Source organism: Rhincodon typus, chromosome 6 (genome assembly GCF_021869965.1).
Source record: "Rhincodon typus isolate 14 chromosome 6, sRhiTyp1.1, whole genome shotgun sequence".
NCBI lineage: Eukaryota > Metazoa > Chordata > Chondrichthyes > Orectolobiformes > Rhincodontidae > Rhincodon > Rhincodon typus.
In genome coordinates, this window is record NC_063337.1 from 49,031,043 (window position 1) to 49,052,575 (window position 21,533).

The following is a 21,533-nucleotide window of genomic DNA, read 5'->3' on the forward strand; positions in this document are numbered from 1 at the left end:
TCTGCACTGGCTTTCCTAACTTAACCCACACTTAAGTGACTATTAATTTTGTCCTATGATCTCTAAAAGTTTCCCACTATTGAGGATAAGATGAAAGCTTGTCCTTATTTTTTTAACAAGGATATAAAAGTTGAAATTCTCTAGTCCTCTGACAATACCCTTGTATATAAGGTGAATTGAAAAACTATGGCCAGTGTCTCCACAAGTTCCACTCACACTTTTCTTCAGTACCCTTCGATGTATTTCATTTAGTCCTGGTGACTTATCAAAATCAGCTTTGTACGGTCAGCATTTCTAATACCACTGATTTATCAATTTCTACCCCATAAAATGTCTCACCTACCTCCTCAATCAATTAAGTTGAGTAGCATTTCCTTCCCTGGTAAAGTCAGATGAAATTACCATCTGCAATATTTTTTGAAAATCAAAATCTATCACATCCATTAGTTCTTCCTCCTACAATCAGCTAGTTCCACTCTCAAGATATATAAATGATTGGTCAAACATAATTTCTCCTAACTAAAACCTTGTCACTTATGCCTAACCTTATTGTCATCTTCTAAATGCCCAGTTGCCACGTCCTCACTAAAGACCTTAGAATTTTCCCTACTCCTAATGTAAAGCTAACCAGTCTGTTGACATTAGTTTCAACCATAAGACCAAATGACATAGGAGCAGAAGTACGTCATTCAGTCAATTGAGACTGCTCCACCATTCAAAGAAATCATGGGTGATCTGATAATCCTTAAATCCAGTTTTTTGCCCTTTCCCATAATTCAAGATTCCCTTACTGATGAAAAGCCTGTCCAAGTTTGCCTTGATATTCTGCTGTGATAGAGAATTCCAAACAAAAAACAAAAACAGAAAGTGCTGGAGAAATTCAGTAGGTCTGGCAGCATCTGCGGAGAGAAGACAGAGTCAATGTTTCAAATCCATTGCTCTAAACCCGAAACATTGACCCTGTTTTGCCCCTATAGGAGCGGCTAGACCTGCTGAGTTTCTCCAGCAATTTCAATTTCTGTCCCAAATATTCTCTACCCTCTGAGAAAAGAAATTCTTCCTCATTTCTGTCTAAAATGTGCGCCCCCTGATTATGCTTTAGGGTCTGCGATTCTCCCACAAGGAGAAAAAACTTTTGTTTTCTCCTCGGTCAAGTTCCCTAAGAATCTGATATGTTTCAGATTGCCAGTGAGTACAGACTCAATTTATTCAACCTCTTCTCATAAGACAGTCCCTCTATATCTGGTATCAGCCAAATGAAACTTCTTTGGACTGCCTCCAGTCCCAAAACAGTTCACAGTATTACAGTTGTGTCTAACTAGTGCCTTGTATAGTTTTGGCAAGACTTCCCTACCTGTCTATTCCATTCCCTCTGAAATAAACATCAACATTCCATGTGCCTTCCCTATTACCTGCTGAACTTGCACACTAGATTTTTTATCAGGGATGAAGACTCCCAAATCCTTCTGTTCTATAGCTTTCTGTAGTATTTCTCCAATTAAATAAGATTTAGCCAGTCGATTGTTCCTAACAAAGTACATAACCCTTATATTTCCCCAAATCATACTTCAGCTGCCAGGTTTTTGCCCAGTTGCTTAACATGTCTATATCTCTCTGCACACCTATTGCATCATCCTCAACACTTGCCTTGCCACCTATTTTTGTGCCATTTGCAAATTTGGCTATGGTACATTTACTTCCCTTATCCAAATTATCTATGTATTACACATAAATGTGGCCCCAGCACTGATCCCTGCGGCAATCCACTAGTACAGACTGCCATTCTCAGAACAAACCCCCCCCCCAATACCAAATCCTAACTCCTTGTCTTCCGTTAGTTAATCAATCCTCTTTTCATGCTGATAAAGTACCTCCAACACCATAGGCTTTTACCTTATTTTTAATAACTTTACATGTGGGACCTTTTCAAACACCTCAAAATTCAAATATATTACAGTCACTGCTTCCCTTTATCAACCTGCTTGTTATCTCTTTAAAAAATTCTCACAAATTTTTTAGGTATAATTTCCCCTTTAAAAGCCATGCTGACTCTGCTTGATCATAGGGTCATGGATTATACAGAACAGAAACAAATCCTTCAGTCCAACTCATCCAGGCCAACCAGATATCCAAAACTGATCCCAGTCAGCATATGCCAGCATTTGGCCCATATTCCTCTAAATCTTCCTATTCACGTACCCATCAGATGTCTTTTAAATGTCATAATTGTACCCACCTCCACCATTTCCTCTGGCTGCTTGTTCCATATACACTCCACCATGGCTTAAACCTATGTCCTCTAGTTTTGGACTCCCCTATCCAGGGGAAAAGACCTTGGCCATTCACCCCATCCATGCCCCTCATGATTTTCAAAACCTCTATAAGGTCACCCCTTAGTCTCCAAAGCTCCAGAGAAAATAGCCCCAGCCTATTCAGTCTTTTCCTATAGTTCAAACCATCCAATCCCGGCAACATCTTTGTAAATCTTTTCTGAATCCCCTCAAGTGTAACAACATCCTTCCTATAGTAAGGAGACCAGAAATGAACGCAGTATTCTGAAAATGGCCTAATCAATGTCCTATACAGTTGCAATATGACATCCCAACACCTATGCTCAATGATTTGACCAATGAAGGCAAGCATACCAAACACTTTTTTTTACCAACTTGTCTACCTGTGAGTCTACCTTCAAGGAACTATACACCTGCACCCCATGGTCTCTTTGTTTAACAACACTCCCCAGGGCCCCACTATTAACTGTTTAAGTTCTGCCCTAATTTGCCTTGCCAAAATGTAACACCTCACATTTACCTAAATTAAACTCCATCTGCCACTCCTCGGCCCATCAGCCCATCTGATCAATGTCCTGTTATACTCTGAGGTAATCTTATTTACTGTCCACTACATTACCTACTTTGGTGTCATCTGCAAACTTACTAACCGTACCTCCTATGTTCACATCCAAATCATTTATATAAATAACAAAAAGCAGTAGACCTAGCACTGATCCTTGTGGCACACCGCTGGCCACAGGCCTCCAGATCGGAAAACCACCAACCACCTTCTGTCTTCTACCTTCAAGCCAATTTTGTATCCAGTTGGCTAGCGCCCCTGGATTCCATATGATCTCACTTTATTAACCAGTCTATTATGCAGAACCTTGTTGAAACCTTGCTGAAATCCATATAGACAATGTCTACTGCTCTGTCTTCATCAATCTTCTTTGTCACTTGTTCAAAAACTCAATCAACTTAGTGAGACACAATTTCCCACACACAAAGCCATGTTGAGTATCCTTAGTCAAACTTTGCCTTTCCAAATGCATGTAAATCCTTTCCCTCAGAATCCCCTCCAAAAACTTACCCACCACTGACCTCAGCATCACCAGTCTATCGTTCCCTGGCTTTACCTTACCACCTTTCTTAAATAATGGCACCGCATTAGCCACCCTCCAGTATTCCAGAAACTCACCCGTGGCTATCAGTGATACAGATATTTCAGCAAGGGGCCCAGCAATCTCTTCCTTAGCTTCCACGAAGTTCTGGGAAACACCTGATTAGGTCCTGGGGATTTATCCACCTTTATGCATTTTAAGATGTCCAGCACTCCCTCTTCTGTAATATGGATACTTTTCAAGCTATCACTATTTATTTCCCCATGTTCTCTTGCATACATGTCCTTCTCCACAGTAAACACTGATTGAGGTTGTTGAAGTTGGTTGGCTCACCAAGCTGGTTTCTTGTTTCGCAGACGTTTCGTTACCATGCTTGGTAACATCCTCAGTGCAGCCTCCGATGAAGCATCGGTGTGTTTGCCTGCCTGGTTTTTAAACTCTGGGGTCCGTTGAGATGGATTGCCTCACTTCCGGGTTTCCTCCGTAGTGGAATGTATAATGGGGTCGAGTTCAATGTGTTTATTAACAGCATGCTTTGTGGAGTGCCATGCTTCCAGGAATTCTCGTGCCTGTCTCTGCCTAGCCTGTCGCAGGATCTTGGTGTTGTCCCAGTTGAAGTGGTGGTTCTCCTTGTCCATGTGGATTGAGATACTCATTTCCACAACCTCAACACCCACAACCCGAGCTACAAATCTACTCCAAAACCTTAGTAAACACTGATGCAAAATGCTCATTTAGGATCTCACCCATCTCCTGTGGTTCTGCACATAGACAGCCTTGTTTCATCTTCTCTCCCTAGTTACTTTTTTGCACCTAATGTATTTGTAGAATCCCTTTGGATTCTCCTTAAACCTATTTGCCCAAGATATCTCATGTCCCCTTTTTGCCTTCCTGATTTCCCTCTTAAGTATTCTCCTACTATCCTTATAGTCATCCAGGGATTCACTTAATCCAGTTGTCTTTGGTCCCTGGTGCTGTGAGGCAGCAGTGCTAACCACTGAGTCACTGTGCCGCCTAATGTTAAGCTAACTGGCCTATAGTTACCTGTTTTTGTCTCCTTCACGTTTTAAATAAAGTTGTTAAATGACAGGGTCTATGGTGTGGGGGTGGGTAAACGGCATGGAAGGTGTCCAGTTTCTAAAATTATTGAACTTGATATTGAGTCCGAAAGGCTGCTGGATCACAAGGCGGAAATGAGATGCCATTCTTCCAGCTTGCACTGGGCCCTGCTGCGGTGCTGCCATAGGTCTAGGACAGTGATGTTGGCCAGGGAACACGGTGATGCACTGAAGTGGCAAGCTACCGGAAGCTTGGGTTCATTTTTGTCAGGCAGAAGATAGGTGTTCAGCAAAGCAGACGCCCAGTCTACATGTCATCTACCCAGTGTAGAGGAGACCACATTACGAGCAGTGGATACAGTAGACTAGTTTGAATGAAGTGCAGGTATATTGCTGCTTCAACTGGAGGGTGTGGCTGGAGCCTTGGATAGTGAAGAGAGGGCGAGTAAATGGGCAGGCGTTGCACCTTCTGCGATTGCTTGGAAGGGTGCCATGGAGGTGTGAGGATGTGTTGGGAGTGGAGGAGGAGTGGACTAGAAGGAATGGTCCCTGTGAAATGCTGACAAGGGAGGGGAGGGGATTGTGTATCTGGTGGAGGCATCCTGTTGGAGGTGGTGAAAATGGCAGTAAAGATCCTTTGGATGTGGATTCCGACGAGGCGGAAAGTGAGGACCTGGGGAACCTTATCAGTGTTGTGAGAGGGAAGTGAAGGGGTGAGGGTAGAAGTGCAGGAGATGGAACAGACATGGCTGAGAGCCTTGTTAACAATGGTGGTGGGGAATCTTTGGTCAAGGAAAAGGATGAACCTTCCTGAGGCACCCCTGCAGCTTTTGGCATCATCAGAACAGATGCGATGAAGATGGAGAAACTTGGAGAATGGAATAGAGTCTTTAATGGAAACAGGGTGTGAGGTTGTATAGTTCAAGTAACTGTGGGAGTCAGTGGGTTTGTAGTGAATATCAGCAGCCAATCCACTTTCCAGAAATGAATACAGAAATGTCAAGGAAGGGAAGGGAGGGGTCAGAGATGGGACAGGCGAAGGTGAGAACAGGTGGAAATTGGAAACGAAATTGATTAATTTTTCCAATTCCAGACAAGAGAGGGAAGCAGCATCGATGGTGTCATTGATATACCGGCGAAAGAGTTGTGGGGAGGGACCCAAGTAGAATTGAAACAAGGAATGTTCCACGTACCCTAAAAACAAAGTCATAAATGGGGCCAATGCAAGTACATATGGCCACACTTTTGATCTGAAGAAATTGACAGAAGTCAAAGGAGAAGTTGTTAAGTGTGAGGACAAGCTTGGCCAGTGGAGGGTGGTGGTGGATAGCTTGATCCCTGGTTGGATCCACACATATTATTCTAGGAAAATGTCCCAAATACATTCTGTGAATTCTTCCTCATGGCTACCTCTGCCAATCTGACTAACCCAATCTACATGAAGAACATGATTAAGTAATTTAATTAATTAATCCATGGTTAATATATTGACTTTGTTACATGCCCTCATTATCTCCTGATTTATTCTCTGTCCCACATTTTACTGCTATTAGGGGGTTTAAGACTATTCTTAGTAGTGATTTCTTTCCTTTTTTATTTCTTACCTCCACACATATGGATTCTCATCTTTCAAGACAAGATACTGTCTTGCTATCGTATTTCTTCCATGTCAACAATGTTACCACAGAACCCTTTCCTTCCTGATCATCTTTTGGAAAAGTCTTGTATCCCTGAGTATTTAGTTCCTGGCTTTGATCTCTTTCCTTAGAATCCCTACAGTGCGGAAACAGGCCCTTTGACCCAACAAGTCCATATCAACCCTCAGAGCATCCCACCCAGACCCATCCCCCTATGACCCACCTAAACTACACATCCCTGAACATTATGGGCAATTTAGCATGGCCAATCCACCTAACCTGCACATCTTTGGACTGTGGGAGGAAACTGGAGCACCTGGAGGAAACCCACACAGATAAGAGGAGAACGTGCGAACTCCACACAGACGGTTGCCTGAGGGTGGAATTGAACCTAGGTCCCTGGCGCTGTGAGGCAGCAGTGCTAACCACTGAGCCATCATGCCGCCCCAAACTGTATCAATGTCTCTGAAATGGCTGTAAGATCATACCCGTTAACCTGTATTTCAGCCATGAATTGATTTATTTTGTTCTGCTTACTATGCATATTCAAATAAAAACTATTAAATTTGCTGTTTAACCAGTTTTTTCTCCTTTTGATTTGACTTTCTGCTTTCTTTTCATGTTTGTATACACTGCACCTTTGTTCTACCCTGAGTGTCGTTATATCAGATGGTTGCCGTGTAACATAGCCATATCCACTTGCTTTGTAAGCCTATATTTCCCCTCTCCCAAACCCTCCATTCCTCTATTTAGTTTAAAGCGCTCTCCACCGCCCTGGTTATTCAAAAATGTTGAAAGTTTTCCACATGGAACTATTGTTAGTTTTTCTTAATTTCTAAATGAAAAGGTAATCTTACTCACTGAACCAGAATTTCCAGATGTTGTCATCAACCACAGCTTCATTAAACCAACATCTCCAGAAGAAGCCCTCATGGTGAAAAATGGGACCAGCTCTATGGGAAGGCACAATGATATCTCCCTTCTAAACATGAAAGGAAACACTTCATTATTTCATCACTTGCAGTATTGCAATATAATAAAACATATAACTTGAAATGCCATCACTATTGTTTTAAAGTTTTATGCTGTTGAATTTCTTTTGATGTTCCTATTAAGTTCCCTGATCACAAAAAGCTGCCAAAATCAGCTTTAGCATTATAAGTTTTTCTCAAATACACATCTGCACCACTTTCTATTGAAATGGAACCTTTCATGTATGTTTTTAAATCAAATTGTATTTGAATTAATGAACTTGTATGAAAACATCTATTACATATTAACTGGCGACCAAAAAATTGCAATTTAAAATGTATTGTAGACTATTCTAACAACCAGTAACTATGAAAACACTCACATATGATGCATTTAATTGTGGGTTTATCATTGATTTCTACATGATCTTTGCTAATCTTAGTGCCACCATTATTCCTTATTTCAGGAAGAAACCGCAGAAATCATCACTAGTTCAACTTTGGAGCTTGCGTACTGGTTTGTATACAGTCTGTTCATATGAATGACATTTATTTATCACATCAGTAAACAATTAGAACATTTCGTTTATTCATTTGTGGGACCTTTAATGCAGTGAAGCATCCTAAAGCACTTCACAGGAATGATGAACAGACAAACATTTAAAATTGAACCTGGACTCATCCTTGACCACTCCTTTACCTTTCCTGGAAAGATTCTATTCCACTTGCAGATTCACCAGAGTTGATGACACATTGTTAGGGAGTTACCATTACAGTGCTTAACATTGGCCATTGAGTTTTATGGCATCAGGTCAAATATGGGTAAGAAAATGTCTGTGGATTACCACCTACCATTGTACTTCAGCTAATGAAACAATATATTTCCATTATGAAGATCGTTTAGAAGAAGCAGTGAGGGTAGCAAAGGTATTCTAGGTATTTTTGGTGGAAGATTTCAATGCCCATCACCAAAAGTAGTTCAGTGGTATCACCAGCAACCAAGCTGATTATGTTCTGAAAGTCAAAGCCTCAAAGATTAGACCTATAGTAGGTGGTAGTAGGTCAAATTACCCGTCGTAAGTGCATCATTCCATAGCAAAATTGATCAAAGTCACCATTGCGTAGTACTTACAGAGACAAAAGCCTCTTTTTCTTATTGAACATGCCACCATGATGTTGTGTGACACTGCCATCATGCTAAATAGGATGGATTCAAAACAGATCCAGCAGCTCAAACTTAGGCCTCCGAGGGCCACCAACTGCAGAACAGTTTTCCACCAGAATATCTGCTCTATGGCCTGACCTACTTCTCTCCCTGACCTTATAATCATACCAGGGGACTTACCCCAGTTCCATAAGGCGTGTGAAAGAGGAGCAATGTCAGGCATTCTTAAAAACAAGGTGTCAAGTTGGTGAATCTGGAACACAGGACAACATGCATGCTAAACAATGGAAGTGGCATACTATACACAGAGCTAAACAATCCCATATCTAAAAGGTCAGATCTAAGCTCTGCAGTCCCACTACATTTGATCGTGAATGGTATTACAGAATCATTAAACATGGAAACAGTCCCTTTGGTCCAGCTCGTCTTCGCCGACCAGACATCCCAATCTGACCTATTCCCATTTGCCAGTATGTAGCCCATATCGCTCTAAACCCTTCCTATTCATATATCCATCCATATGTCTCTTAAATGTTGTAATTGTACCAGCCTCCACCATTTCTCTGACAGCTCATTCCATAAACGCACCACCCTCTTTGTGAAAATGTTATCCCTCAGGTCCTTTCTAAATTTTCCCTTCTCACCTTAAATCTACACCCTCTAATTTTGGACTCCCCCACCCTAGGAAAAAGATCTTGGATATTCATCCTATCCAAGCCCCTCTTGATTTTATAAACCTTTATAAGGTGATCCCTCAGCCTCCGACACTCCAGCAAAAAAAGCCCCAGCTAGTTCTGCGTCTCCCCAAAACTCAAACCCTCTAATCCCAGCCACATCCTTGCAAATCTTTTTTGCGCCATCTCAAGGTTAATGTGCTGTTAGTCACATTAGATTTTGCAGGGATTAAGTAACTGTTTTATTTGAATTTCCTACATCACTCTCTTACATCTCATGTAGGAGATGAGTTATTAGTTGCTTGACAATATTTGACAGTGCTGATCTGTTATTGGCTAATGAAAGTAGCTAACTGTTCAAATTCTATGGATAATGTCCAACGACTTCACAAATCATTTGGACTTCATTGATGTAGATTATGAAGCATCAAGGTCCACTCTTAAATGTTTAGCCCTGCTTTCCATCAAATTGTTTTGCATCTAAAACAGTGCGAGTTGCCTGAGCTTTGATCATGAGATTTTTGGGTCTTAGCCAGCATTTAGTCCACAGTAGTCTGTTTTGATGCAAGTAACAAAGAGTTTAGTTTTGTAGTTAATAAATATATTTCTGGCATTAAATGATACAGTGCTAAAGGCTGGGTGGACCATTTTGTTCATTGTGCTGTACAATTGTACAAAGACAAAGAGATGTTGCGAACATCTTCATCCCAATGAAGGCACAGCACAGCATGAGAGTGCAAAACAGTAAAGTTGAAGAATTGCAATGATCTTTATCCAGGACTGCCAGTTGATTCATTCTATCTGATATCAAGAAGCTGGCAAGCACATAGATGCAACGAAGGCTGTAGGCTGCAACAACATCCTAGTTGTAATGCTAAAGATATGTTCCAGAGCTAGATGCACCCGTAGCCATCCTGTTCCAGTTTAGCTACAACACCAACATTTACCTGACAATGTGGAATATGGCTGAAGATTATCCTTTTCAGGAAAAATTCAATCCAACCATCATCCCATCTGCCTACTGTAAATCAGCAACAAAACCTGCTCACTGATGGTCAGATTGGGCTCTGTCAGGACCACTCTTTTTCTGGACATCATTTTAGCCTTGGTCCAAATATGGACAAAAGAGCTGAAATATTTGGTGAAATATCAGTTTTAGAGTGGGCAAAAAGTCAGAAAATAAAGACATACCTAAAATAATTCCTTCTTCTCAAGTCTTTAACCTGCTTCATTATTGGCTGCTGAATTGCTAAAAATCACACACTGAGGTATGAACTTCATTGGAAAGGCTTGAAAGAATAATCTTCTTGCTGATGTAAGACTGTTAACCACGATAAAGTCCGGTGTGGACCAGGTGATGTCAGATCCCAAAGCTAATGACAGATGTCGCTACTTAAAGACACTTCTGTCCCATTACAGATGTCCAACAATTTTCGCCACAGGGTTGGCACACTTTAAGGCAGATGGGAGTTTCACCAAATGTGATTAGGACCCCATCACTGTTCCACTACAACCAATCAAGCAATCAAGTCCAGAGCGGGAATACACACTTATGGTCCTCACCCCTCCATGGCCAGAGTTGGGGAGCTCATAATGCAAAACCCTGCTAGGTTTGCTTGCAGACTTCCAACAAGATGGTTGATTGTGGGAGAAAAGGGGATCCCTCATTCAAAGACACTCAGTGCCTGATGAAGGGACAATGCACACAGACACACACACACACACACACACACGCACACACGCACACACACACACACACACTCTCTCTTTATCTCTCTCTCTCTCTCACACACATACAAACACATACACACACAGACCAACAACAGACAGGTCTCTGACATTGTACAATGCTTACAGCAAACAGACCGGAGTGAAAATTCAGAATGGAAAATCCTTCAACCAGACATTAAACATCCATTCCACACTGTGAATGTCACACTTTGTGTGAAGTCAAACAATTAAAAGCTTCTGCCACTTTTAACATCATATGCCTGAAGAAAATTGGTAAAGGCAAGCTCAATACCAGTGCAAATATCCTACTGTCTTGAATTGTGTTGACTATATCTGGCTCATTGGAAGTTAATAATACAACTTGCAACAGTGATAATGACAGATATTGACATTATGGCTCATTCATTCCTTCCAGATATTTTTGAAAATCAGCTTTTTCAGGTATGTTATACCCACCTATGGAGACGGTGGGACTTAAATCCAGGCGTCCTGGCTCAGAAGCAGGGGCACTACCATGGTCCCACAAGAGCCATTCATCCATTTGTGCCATTGGTAGATTGGTAATGAAATGTACCTGTGGCAATTCCATATGGAAACCACAAGCATTCCACCTAGTAGATACAAATAGGTCAGGAATAATGGGACTATTTGCATATTGCACAACAATTTGACCATTCAAAAAAATCACCAAGATATCAATCACAACGAAAAGATCAAGAATACTCACAGTGAGTTCATCCAGGACTTAGAACAAATATATCCAGGAGAATTCGTTGCAATATGAAACTTCAAAGATGATACTGTAATACACCTCAGAGAAGATGCAATTCCATCAATTGACCTTCCCAGAATGTGGGATATTCACATACAAGAGAATCTTAAAAGCAGGCTAGACAATGCAGCATGTAATGATATTACAGGTCATGGAAATCAGCACATGTACTGGTACAATACTATCATGTCCATGCTAAAGAAAGGTGGCACAATCAGGGTATGTTGGTTCCAAGACATCTAAATATTTCTCTAAAGACATGCCTGCAGAAAATTCCAAGCTTAGAAGCTATTATAGAACATAATCCCAATTTTACAGGATCAATATTATTTTTCAAGCTGGATGGCAAGTTGGTTGGTTCACTTGGCAAAGAAATCTCAAGAAATCAATGCATTCAGAATGCCATTTGGAAAATATTGCTTTCAGATACTGCATAATCTTCTGTCAGTTTATCTGTCAGTTAGAATCAGTTCCATCAACATATTGTGTGATTCATATGATATAATGTATATATATATTTTTGACATAACATTGCAATTTTGGGTTCTTGGATTCTGGATTAGTAAAATACACAGTTTGAAGTCAATAATTAGCCTGTGAGTATTTCTGTAGCAATGTGGATATCTTTTAAAACAGCTTTTGAGGCGTAGCTCTAGATTGATTTTTTTATGTACATTGATAGCATTTTAAGAATGAACAAGATAAAAAAGCTCCAGTTTAGAAGGTCAGGAGCGGGTTTTTCAAACTTAAAGGAAACACCAACTGTTCCTTTGATGTTTCATGTTGAGCTTTGAGCAGTTCTGTGAAGTCTTTGGATGAAGATGGTTGCCTACACCAGTGCTCTTGAGAAAGGAAGGATATAGTAAAAGAGACATAGGTTTTGAGATAAAACCCTAAAGAGATCACTTAAAGCTGGGTGTGTTTAAGCTCAGATGTTTCACAGCTCTGGGAAGGAGTTATCTGCAGTTCCAGTCTATAAATTAAAATCACAAGTAATTTAAACCTACTGAGGCGTTTGAATCAGCAACTCTGGTGTAAATATCACAAAAGGCATCTTTGGACAAAATGCAAATTTTGTTTTTGATTCCTGTATGAGGGATGTGTTTTGGATACAATACAAAAACTATCTTTTTCTTTCTAATTTATAAAGGTGTGTTTTGGGATTAATGGGATTATACTTTTACCGTGTGTTTAAAAAATCTTTGAGTTTGTGCTATAAGTAAAAGGCTTGGGTTGTTATCTTAATTTCTTTTGTAAATAAACTCATTTTATTCCTAAAGCAAAATCTGCAGCACTGCATACTCATATTTCAGTAAAAGGTCACTTTGTTAAAACCAAATTAAGTGCACCAACAAGACTATAACAACTTCAAAGGATAGGCATATGACTTTGATGTCTGCTACAAACCTGCTGTCAAAATAGTTTGACACATTGAACAGATTACTGAATTTGAATACAAATATATAAATTCCACTAAACTTACAAATAGATTGTTTGGCTATCAAAGTAAAAGATGAGCTTAAGGTCAACTTGATGCATTTTGGCCAGCAAAATGGAAACCAACTTCACGAGGAAACAGTTAATGATCCATGACTGAAGGCATAATGGAACATTATTATAGAACAGAGATACTAGGAACTGCAGATGCTGGAAAATCTGAGATAACAAGGTGTAGAGCTGGATGAACACAGCAGGCCAAGCAGCATCATAGGAGCAGGAAGGCTGATGTTTCGGGCCTAGACTCTTCATCAGGGATGAAGGGTCTAGGCCTGAAACGTCAGCCTTCCTGCTTCTGTTATTATAGAACAATGGCCTTAAACAATACAAATGTGCCACACTCTCAAGTGCTTTTGGCTACAAAGAGATAAATTAGGTGTCTCAGAAGCCTATTTTTTAGGGGGAAGCAAGTACTTGCACCTGAGGCTTTTCACCAAGACATACTGTCACTCAGGGCATACAGACACAGAGTGAACAAGACACTGAGCATAGGATACTCAGTATTGACCAGAGATCAACAATAATGTTGACAAGCATTTAAGGATGCTTAAGAGTGCCAGAGTCACCAACCATAATAATACAAAGAACCTGTACACCCTTATAAAATTCCATCAGTCCCTTCATCCAAAATCACAACCGATTTATTCAGCAAACAAGGTGACAATTTTCTCCTTGTCACCAACTATGTTTCCAAATTTCCAACTGTCAGGCTGTTAAAGGACTCTTCAGGTGTGTCCATGGCCAACACTATGAGTGTATTACTCAGTCTATTCCGTGTATCTGAAGAAATCACACCTGACAATGGGCCACAATATACAGGCAGACCTTTTTGGCACATTTGTACCAAATGGGGCACAAACCACTTGAAAGCCTCAGCAGATTACCCCAAATCCAAAGGTATCACTGAATGAATGATTTGGTCTGTCAATTATTTTATTATGAAGTGCATTTATTATGAAGTGCAGGGCAACAAAACAAAATGTTTGTATGGCTATGCAACATTCAGGAGCTACAACTCTGGATATGGGTTTATTATCGCCAACTGAGATCATCTTGGAAGGCAAGTTAAGAAAACCGGGACAGCTATCTCCTCTCCAAGTTCTCAGAAATGAAGCATAAACTTCTCAAAAAAACAAGGGTGAATGAAGATGGTAGGTAATTAACATAAATAGGAGTAGAACTACTTGATCTGTGAATAGTATATAAGGTTAGAGTCATATATTCTATCCAAGGAATGTCAAAACTCACAGAGGTATCCAAAGTATGCTGAGCGCCTAGTTCCTACAAAGTCACAACACCAAATCGAGCAACATTTAGGAGAAACAGAAACCAACTCCGGGAACTGTTCAGAACTCAAGCTGTGCACAGAACACACAGTCAGATAATGAAGATGCAGAAGGTCAACATGACAACAATCAACACTCTAATAACACACAAAAGACCAACACCATCCAGATCAAGAAACACTAAGTGCAAAGTCTAGATCTCCAGACAGTAACATCATCACAAGATACAAACAAGATTGCCAAATCACTGCTAGACGATATTAACTCTTAGACTTGTACGTATTTCAGTTCTTGTTTCTGTACAAATGGCTTTGCAACTATCTAAGGTACATATATTTTCACTCAGTGCATGTAATTTTGTCTTGGGAAAGCAGGGTAGTGTTATTGCTTTAAGAGCTGAGTACGTTAATGAGCCAAATGCCAGGAAGTCATCACATGACTAACAGTCATGTGGAGTCCAAGCTGCAGCATGCTGGACTAAGGATGTGAACTTAATTTGGTCTGCAACTGCAAGCTATGGGGGTTTGTCTATTCAGGAAACATGTTTGAGATTTTCAAGTAAACTCACTCTATGCTACTGACCAATCTAGTGTGAAAGTGGTGATTCTATGTTCAGGAACAGAACACAAGAATACAACACAGTCTGTTAAATAGCATCCACCACAGAAGCATCCAAGCCTCCTTAATATAGAAAGGATATCATTAAACTAGAAAGAGTGCAGAAATAATTTACTAGGATGCTACCTGGACTGAAGGTTTGACTTATAAGGAGAGATTGGATAGGCTGGGTCTTTTTTTCCCTGGAACGTGGGAGACTCAGGGGTGACCTTATAGAGGTCTATAAAATCATGAGAGGCATAGGTAAGTTAGAAAGCCATGGTAGGGGAGTCCAAAATGAGAGAGCATAGATTTAAGATCAGAGGGGAGAGATACAAAAGGGTTCAGAGGGGCAGAGGTAGTGATGAAAGCAAGCAGAATTTCATCATATAAGAAACATTTAGACAGGTACATGGATGGGATAGGTATGGAAGGATAAGGACCAAATGCAAGAAAATGGAACTAGTTTAATTGTGAAAACTGGGTTACTTGGGCAAGTTGGACCGAAGGGCCTGTTTCCATGCTGTAGACATCTTTCACTCGATGACTCTATAACTGTGCAAACAAAGCTTTTGAAATGTAAGTAATACACAATAATGCACCAGTTATTCACTTGTCTTTTTTAGGGTTATCTGCCAACTTTCTGCTAAACTAACAGGAAATCACTTTTCAGGAACTTTGAGAAAATTCTCAGCATTGTCCTTTATGATGTTTCCTTGACCTTTCTGCAGTCTTTAGCAAAGTTCACCAGACCATACTCTTCCAAGCCTACTGGTCCACTGGCCCAGCTCAGTGCAACTTCACTCACATGCTTCCACTCTTGTGTATCTGATGGTAGCTAGAACATCTTTAACAATTGTTTCTCTTCCTAACACTGCATCATTTAGAGTCAACATGAATTTATTTTGTCCCCTTCCTCATCCACATGGTCCCTTGCAACACTACCCATCAATATGGAGTGAGATTCCATAGGAAATCTGATAACACCCAGCTCCATCACTCCACCGGTCCTCCCTATTTCCACGGTTTTCATGTTGGCACACTTCTGGTCCAACATACAAACATGAATATGCTACACATTCCTGCAGTTGATTATTAGGAAGGCCTGTCTTTGGTTCTTCCCACCTTGTCTGTTCTTTTGCAAAGTTCATATCCTGTGCAGCCATCGTCTCAGTCTGAACCCCGTTATTTCCAATACCAATCACAGTAGAATCTGGATGCTAGAAATCTGAAACAAAATCAGAAATTGCTGGAGAAACTAAACAGATCTGATGGGTCCCTAGAAGGATGACAGAACTCGAAAAAGCCATCTCTGCTTTCTCTCCATAGACGCTGCCAGATCTGCTGAATTTCTCCAGGTGAACCTGAACTGAGCTTCCAAAGGCACATTTGCAATCCCCTTTTTGTTCTACAATTTCAAACTTTCAGACCTTCAACTATTTCATTAGGATGTGGGTAATATATACCTCTCTTCATTTACTTTTCACTTCATCAATCTTAACATAATTCTGACAAATTAGAAGACATTCCCACACTGCAGGAGAGTACACAATGGAATTTTGATTGCTATTGACTAAGAATCCTGCAATTGTAGTGATACATGACTCCCGCTTCTCACCAGATGTGGCTGAGGAAACGAGTTCGTTTTCCCAATGTACGATTAAAGTCGATTACATAATTAGTGTAATATTTACTGTTGTTTTGTCCAACATAATAATACACGCAACAAGGAGTGTAATTTACAGTTGGTAACGTCATGCATTTATATAAGTATAAAAAAAGTGTAGAAATGGTGAGTTGTTATATGATTCAGTCCGCATTATTGTTAATGCATAGCTTTAGCACGGCAGCTGTCAGTATCTGTAAGAAACTGAACGGCATATTGTGGGTGAAAAAAGAAAGAACTGCGGATGCCGGAAATCTGAATCAAAAACAGAAATTGCTGGAAAAACTCAGCAGGTCTGGCAGCAACTGTAGAGAGAAATCAGAGTTGAGGTTTCGGGTCTAGTGACCCTTCCTCAGACTCAGACTGTGAAGTTCAAAGTTTAAAGCATGTTACACTCTAATCTTTCTTTTAAATCGGTGAGAAGCGCTTTGGATCTGTACTGACCAAAATTCAATACATGCTCTCCAGCTTTGCGTGTAGATAATGCACAAATGAAACAGTGCAAGGCGTTTTGAATTTTGTGGGTTGCAATTATAATACACTTAGCTGTGTGGACGGTTTTATTCTGTGCTTCTCCACTAGTTCTGGTTGCAGGAGCCTGCAAAGTAACGGAGATTGACACTAACCTCTGCGGGGATTGAATCCGTGCTATTTCGGACAGAAGGACATGTTTCAGTGGCCAGCAGCCAGTAATCTGTGCCGAAAGCAACTAAAAAGAGTAGAACCCCGAGAGCTCCAAACAGCCCGGCGATGAAGAGGAGCACGCTGAGTTTCATAGTTTTTCTATATTCTTCACTGTTGTATAATTGACCGAAGGAAGTTCTTCAGCAAGATCCCTCTTTCTCTCTCCCCCTCTCTCTCTGTCTATGCTCTGTTTTAGGAATCTGATCTCTCTCACTCCTCTTTGCACACGGGTGCGGCGTTTCAAAAATAACCGACCTCCTTGTAACTATGAGTGGGACATATTGTAATTCCCATGTGCATATCAGTTGAGGAAAGGCCTCGCTGGCTTCTCCCTTTTCGTATGGATCGCGAAAGTCCTGGAATCCTGGAGAATGGAATTCACTGAAGAAATGACATCGCCACGCTGCAAATAGCTACAGCTTATACAACCCACCGATGTGACAGGCCTTCTTCGCTCTGTGCTGAAATGCAGCACAAGTATTTCGCTGTTCCTCGCGTCTGACCCGCTTGCCTTTCGGGTGGATTGTTCATGTTTCGCGAAGGTCCTGGTCATGAAAGGACGAAAAGCATCAATAACATATTTGTACAGCGTCATGAAACCTCCCAATGCAACTCCAACAGGAGCGTTAGAAAACAAAGAATGACACAGAAGGTGATAATAGGTCGGATGACGAAAGGCTTGGTGAAATGGGTACTTTTAGGAAGTATCTGAAGGAGAAATGTGAACTGTGGTGGTATTGGAGCAGGAGAAGGCTACACAGTCATTCAAGTGTGCTCTGCCATTCTAGATCCTAGCTGATCATTTACCTCTTCCTCATTTTCCTGCTGCAAACTCATATCCTGAGATGTCATTCGTGTCTGGAAATCTCAAATTTAAATGATTGAGCTCCAATGACCGACCTTTCACAACCCTAAAAGATATATAGTTCAGAGAATTGACTAACCACTGATGGTAGAAATTCCTCCTCATCTTAGTTCTAATTGGCTTGCTCTTTATCTTGAAACTCTGATCCTGGGTTGTAGAAGCCTCCACCTCCCAAACAGGGAACTGCATCCAACCTGTGGAGGCCTCTAAGAATTTTGTGTTTCAGTCAGCTGCCTCTCATTCTATGAAACTCCAGAGAATTCAGGCACATTATGCACAATACCTCTTGCTGGGATAGCACGGACATCCCAGGAATCAACCTGTAGCACTCCCTGGATGACAAGTATAAACTTCCTCACCCAAGGGAACCAGAACTGCACACAATATTCCAGATGCAATTTCACCATTGTTCTAGACAACTTAAGTAAAGACATCTTTATTCCTGTACTCATGATTGGCTAGCAAGAGAAAGGCAATGGCCTAGCAGGTATTATTGCTAGACTATTAATCTGCAGACCCAGCTAACATCCTGGCAGATGGTGAAATTCGAATTCAATGAAAAGAATCTGCTATTAAGGGTCTAACGATGACCATGAATCCGTTGTTGATTGTAATGAAAAACCCATCCGGTTAACTAATTTCCTTTAGAGGAGGAAACTGCTGGCCTACATGTGACTCCAGACCCACAGCTGTCCTCTGGATAATTAGGGAAGGGCAATAAATGCTGGCCCAGCGAGTGACACCCTCATCCTGTGAATAAGTAAAAGTAAAGCTCTCAAGAGTGGAACTGATAATGGAATAGTTTAGGTTAGATGGGCTTCAGATTGGTTTCACAGGTCGGCGCAACATCGAGGGCCGAAGGGCCTGTACTGCGCTGTAATGTTCTATGTTCTATGTACTGTTCACTGAGGGACAGAGATCTAACCTTTAGTCTGTTTAGCCCCACTCCCCAAGCACGTTACCATTGTTAGACAGTCCTTTCAAAAGGGGGTCTGTGGGTGGAATAACTTTTCTTTTGGTAGTGGGGTGGCCTAGCAATGTATACGCCGACACCCTTAAACAAATTCAGTGCAGTTCTTTTTTCCCCAGATTTTAAAATATGTTAAACTTCATCTCCACGAACAGAGTTTCCCAAACTGTGGGTCATCAGTTGAGATTCTGGGTCATGAGCTCTGAGCTAGCAATGGTTGCAGGTTTTACCTGCTGCAAGGTCCTTTAAATCCCAATGTTTTTATTATCTGGTGGGTGTGGCCTAATTGACCAACTCTTGAGTCCTGATACCTGCTCCAAAAAGCCAATATAAAGGTTGGTGTTGAAAATTTTTTGTCATGATTAAATACTTTGTCTCCACCTTAGGTCTCACAGCACCCACCATGTTTCCCCCCACGCTGACACTCCCCTTCAGTCTCACAGCTCCTCAACCAACTCCATCCCACCCCCTCCAATTCTCACTGAGGAAAGCAAGGGAGTGCTCAAGTTTTGAAATGGGGTCAGTGTGGGAAATAATTTAAGAAGCACTGCACTGGGAATTAAATGACTGTCAGCCTGTGGGCTCTGGGCTGTTCAATCTTTGAGGCCTAAAGCTGACATCTTCTTTGTGCCTGTTTTGGGCAGGTAGCTGGTAATAAAAAAGAACCACGATGCCCCACATGGAGCTAAAATTCCTCCTTCAGTTTTTTTTTTATTTCTTTGAATCCTCCCATTTATGCATTTATCACATCTGCCCTTTTGCCATTTTTGATCCACACTTGTACAGACCACTCTGTCATTTCCTGTGCTTGTTGACTTTGCACACTTTCTTCACTTCTTTCTGCTTCTTAAATGCTGGTTATTGCAATATCTTTGGGTTCTGACTCAGGTTTTCTTATTGGATGCTGATTGAACAAATGAGTTTCAAATATATTCTGACTTATTTGCAATACGTGCCTTTTTCTTAAATTGACACTGCAAGCAGTGATATAGTGTAATTCATTACATTATTCCTCACGCACAGTAGAATGGATAGGGTTAACAGCCAGGTCTTTTTCTGAGGGTCGGGGAGTCCGAAACTAGAAGACATAGGTTTAAGGTTTAAAAATAGAGGGACAAGATTTAAAAAGGACTTAAGGGATAACTTTTTCGTGCAGAAGGTGGTGCGTGTATAGAATGAGCTGCTAGAAGAAGTGGTGAAGGCAGGTACAATTACAACATTTAAAAAGCTGGATGGGAATATGAATAGGAAGGACTGAGAGGTATACGGGCTAAATGCTGGCAAATGGGGCTAGATTGATTTAGGATATCTGTTCAGCATAGACAAGTTGGACCGAAGGGTCTGTTTCCATACTATGAATCTGAATGGGACTAGGTCAGATTGGAATGTCTGGTCAGCGCGGATGAATTGGATCGAAGGGTCTGTTTCCATGCTGTATGATTTATGACTCGATGACTATTTTGCTTGTCACTTTATGAACAATTTCTGTGAATAACAGCCCATCTTGATTCCTCCATACTACTCAAGTGTATTAATGTATGCTGTCAGTTTGCAAAGGCAATAAATATGACATAATTGCTCATTCATTTTGAATTGAACTCCACACCCCATTATGACACACAAATAATGAAATATTTTATTTCAAAGTCAATAATGTGGAATAAAATTAATGATTGCAGATATCAGAATTTCAAGATATTTGGATTCATTTCTCACAAGTGTGTTACATTTTACACAAGATAGCCACTGTACATCTTAATAAACTAACAGTGATATTGCAATTAGCAGGAACATGTTTTAATCTCCCTCAGTAACTACCCCATGTGAACTTGTGGACTCTTTAAAAGGCACATTTGAATATCAGTACATCCAGTTCCATTGTGAATGTGGCTGCCCTTGCAGTAAATTATAAATGTATTACTGTCATGATGAATTAGGAGACATCTCTATGATTGAAGTTGAGCTTACAATAGCAACAGCTTAAAATATGTACTTTATTTACAAAATTCAATATTTGCAATGATATCAATTTAGTATCTTAGTTGATGTTTTATTCCTGTTAGCATTGAGATAGGAATTTCACAGTTACTACTTTCCAGTTCTTAAATTCCAATCATACTTGACAAGAATTGATGATATTAATATTAGTAAGTTAAAAAAATGGATATAAATAAAATGTGATCTAAAATGTTTAATCATCATCACAGAAAATGTGGAATAATACTGTTTCTTGATGTGGAAATCAAAGCAAGCCAATTTAACAAATTGCAATTACAGTTACAATTTCTGTCAATTCTCAGTTATGGAAGACAAGTAAGGTCAGTAAGTTTAACTGCTATAGTTGCTCATCACTTTGTTTTTAGCCAAGTAACATTGAAAAAAGACATATTTTGTCGAAGCTTTTTGTCTTACACTCATCGGGACAATTTACAAGAATAACAATTCATGGGGAAAACCCAACATCCATGCTGCATGGAGAAACAGCATTGATCGGTAGACAAGTGGAGTCTGATTGAGAGAGGTATTGTCATGGAGAATGCAACTATTACTGCTGATTGACAGTTAA

At 40.5% G+C, this 21,533-nt stretch overlaps 1 protein-coding gene across 1 annotated transcript in view; it reads right to left on the minus strand.

Moving 5' to 3' along the window:
• The window catches only part of LOC109922531 (transmembrane protein 182-like), a 41,224-nt gene extending 24,000 nt beyond the window's left edge, over window positions 1–17,224 (minus strand). The window contains exons 1-2 of the mRNA XM_048598285.1: window positions 17,075–17,224; window positions 6,951–7,071 (exon numbers count right to left, since the gene is read on the minus strand). Coding sequence (XP_048454242.1) covers window positions 6,951–7,071; window positions 17,075–17,224 — 271 coding nt within the window. The remainder of the gene's footprint in view (window positions 1–6,950; window positions 7,072–17,074) is intronic.
• Between the last annotated feature and the right edge of the window lie 4,309 nt (window positions 17,225–21,533).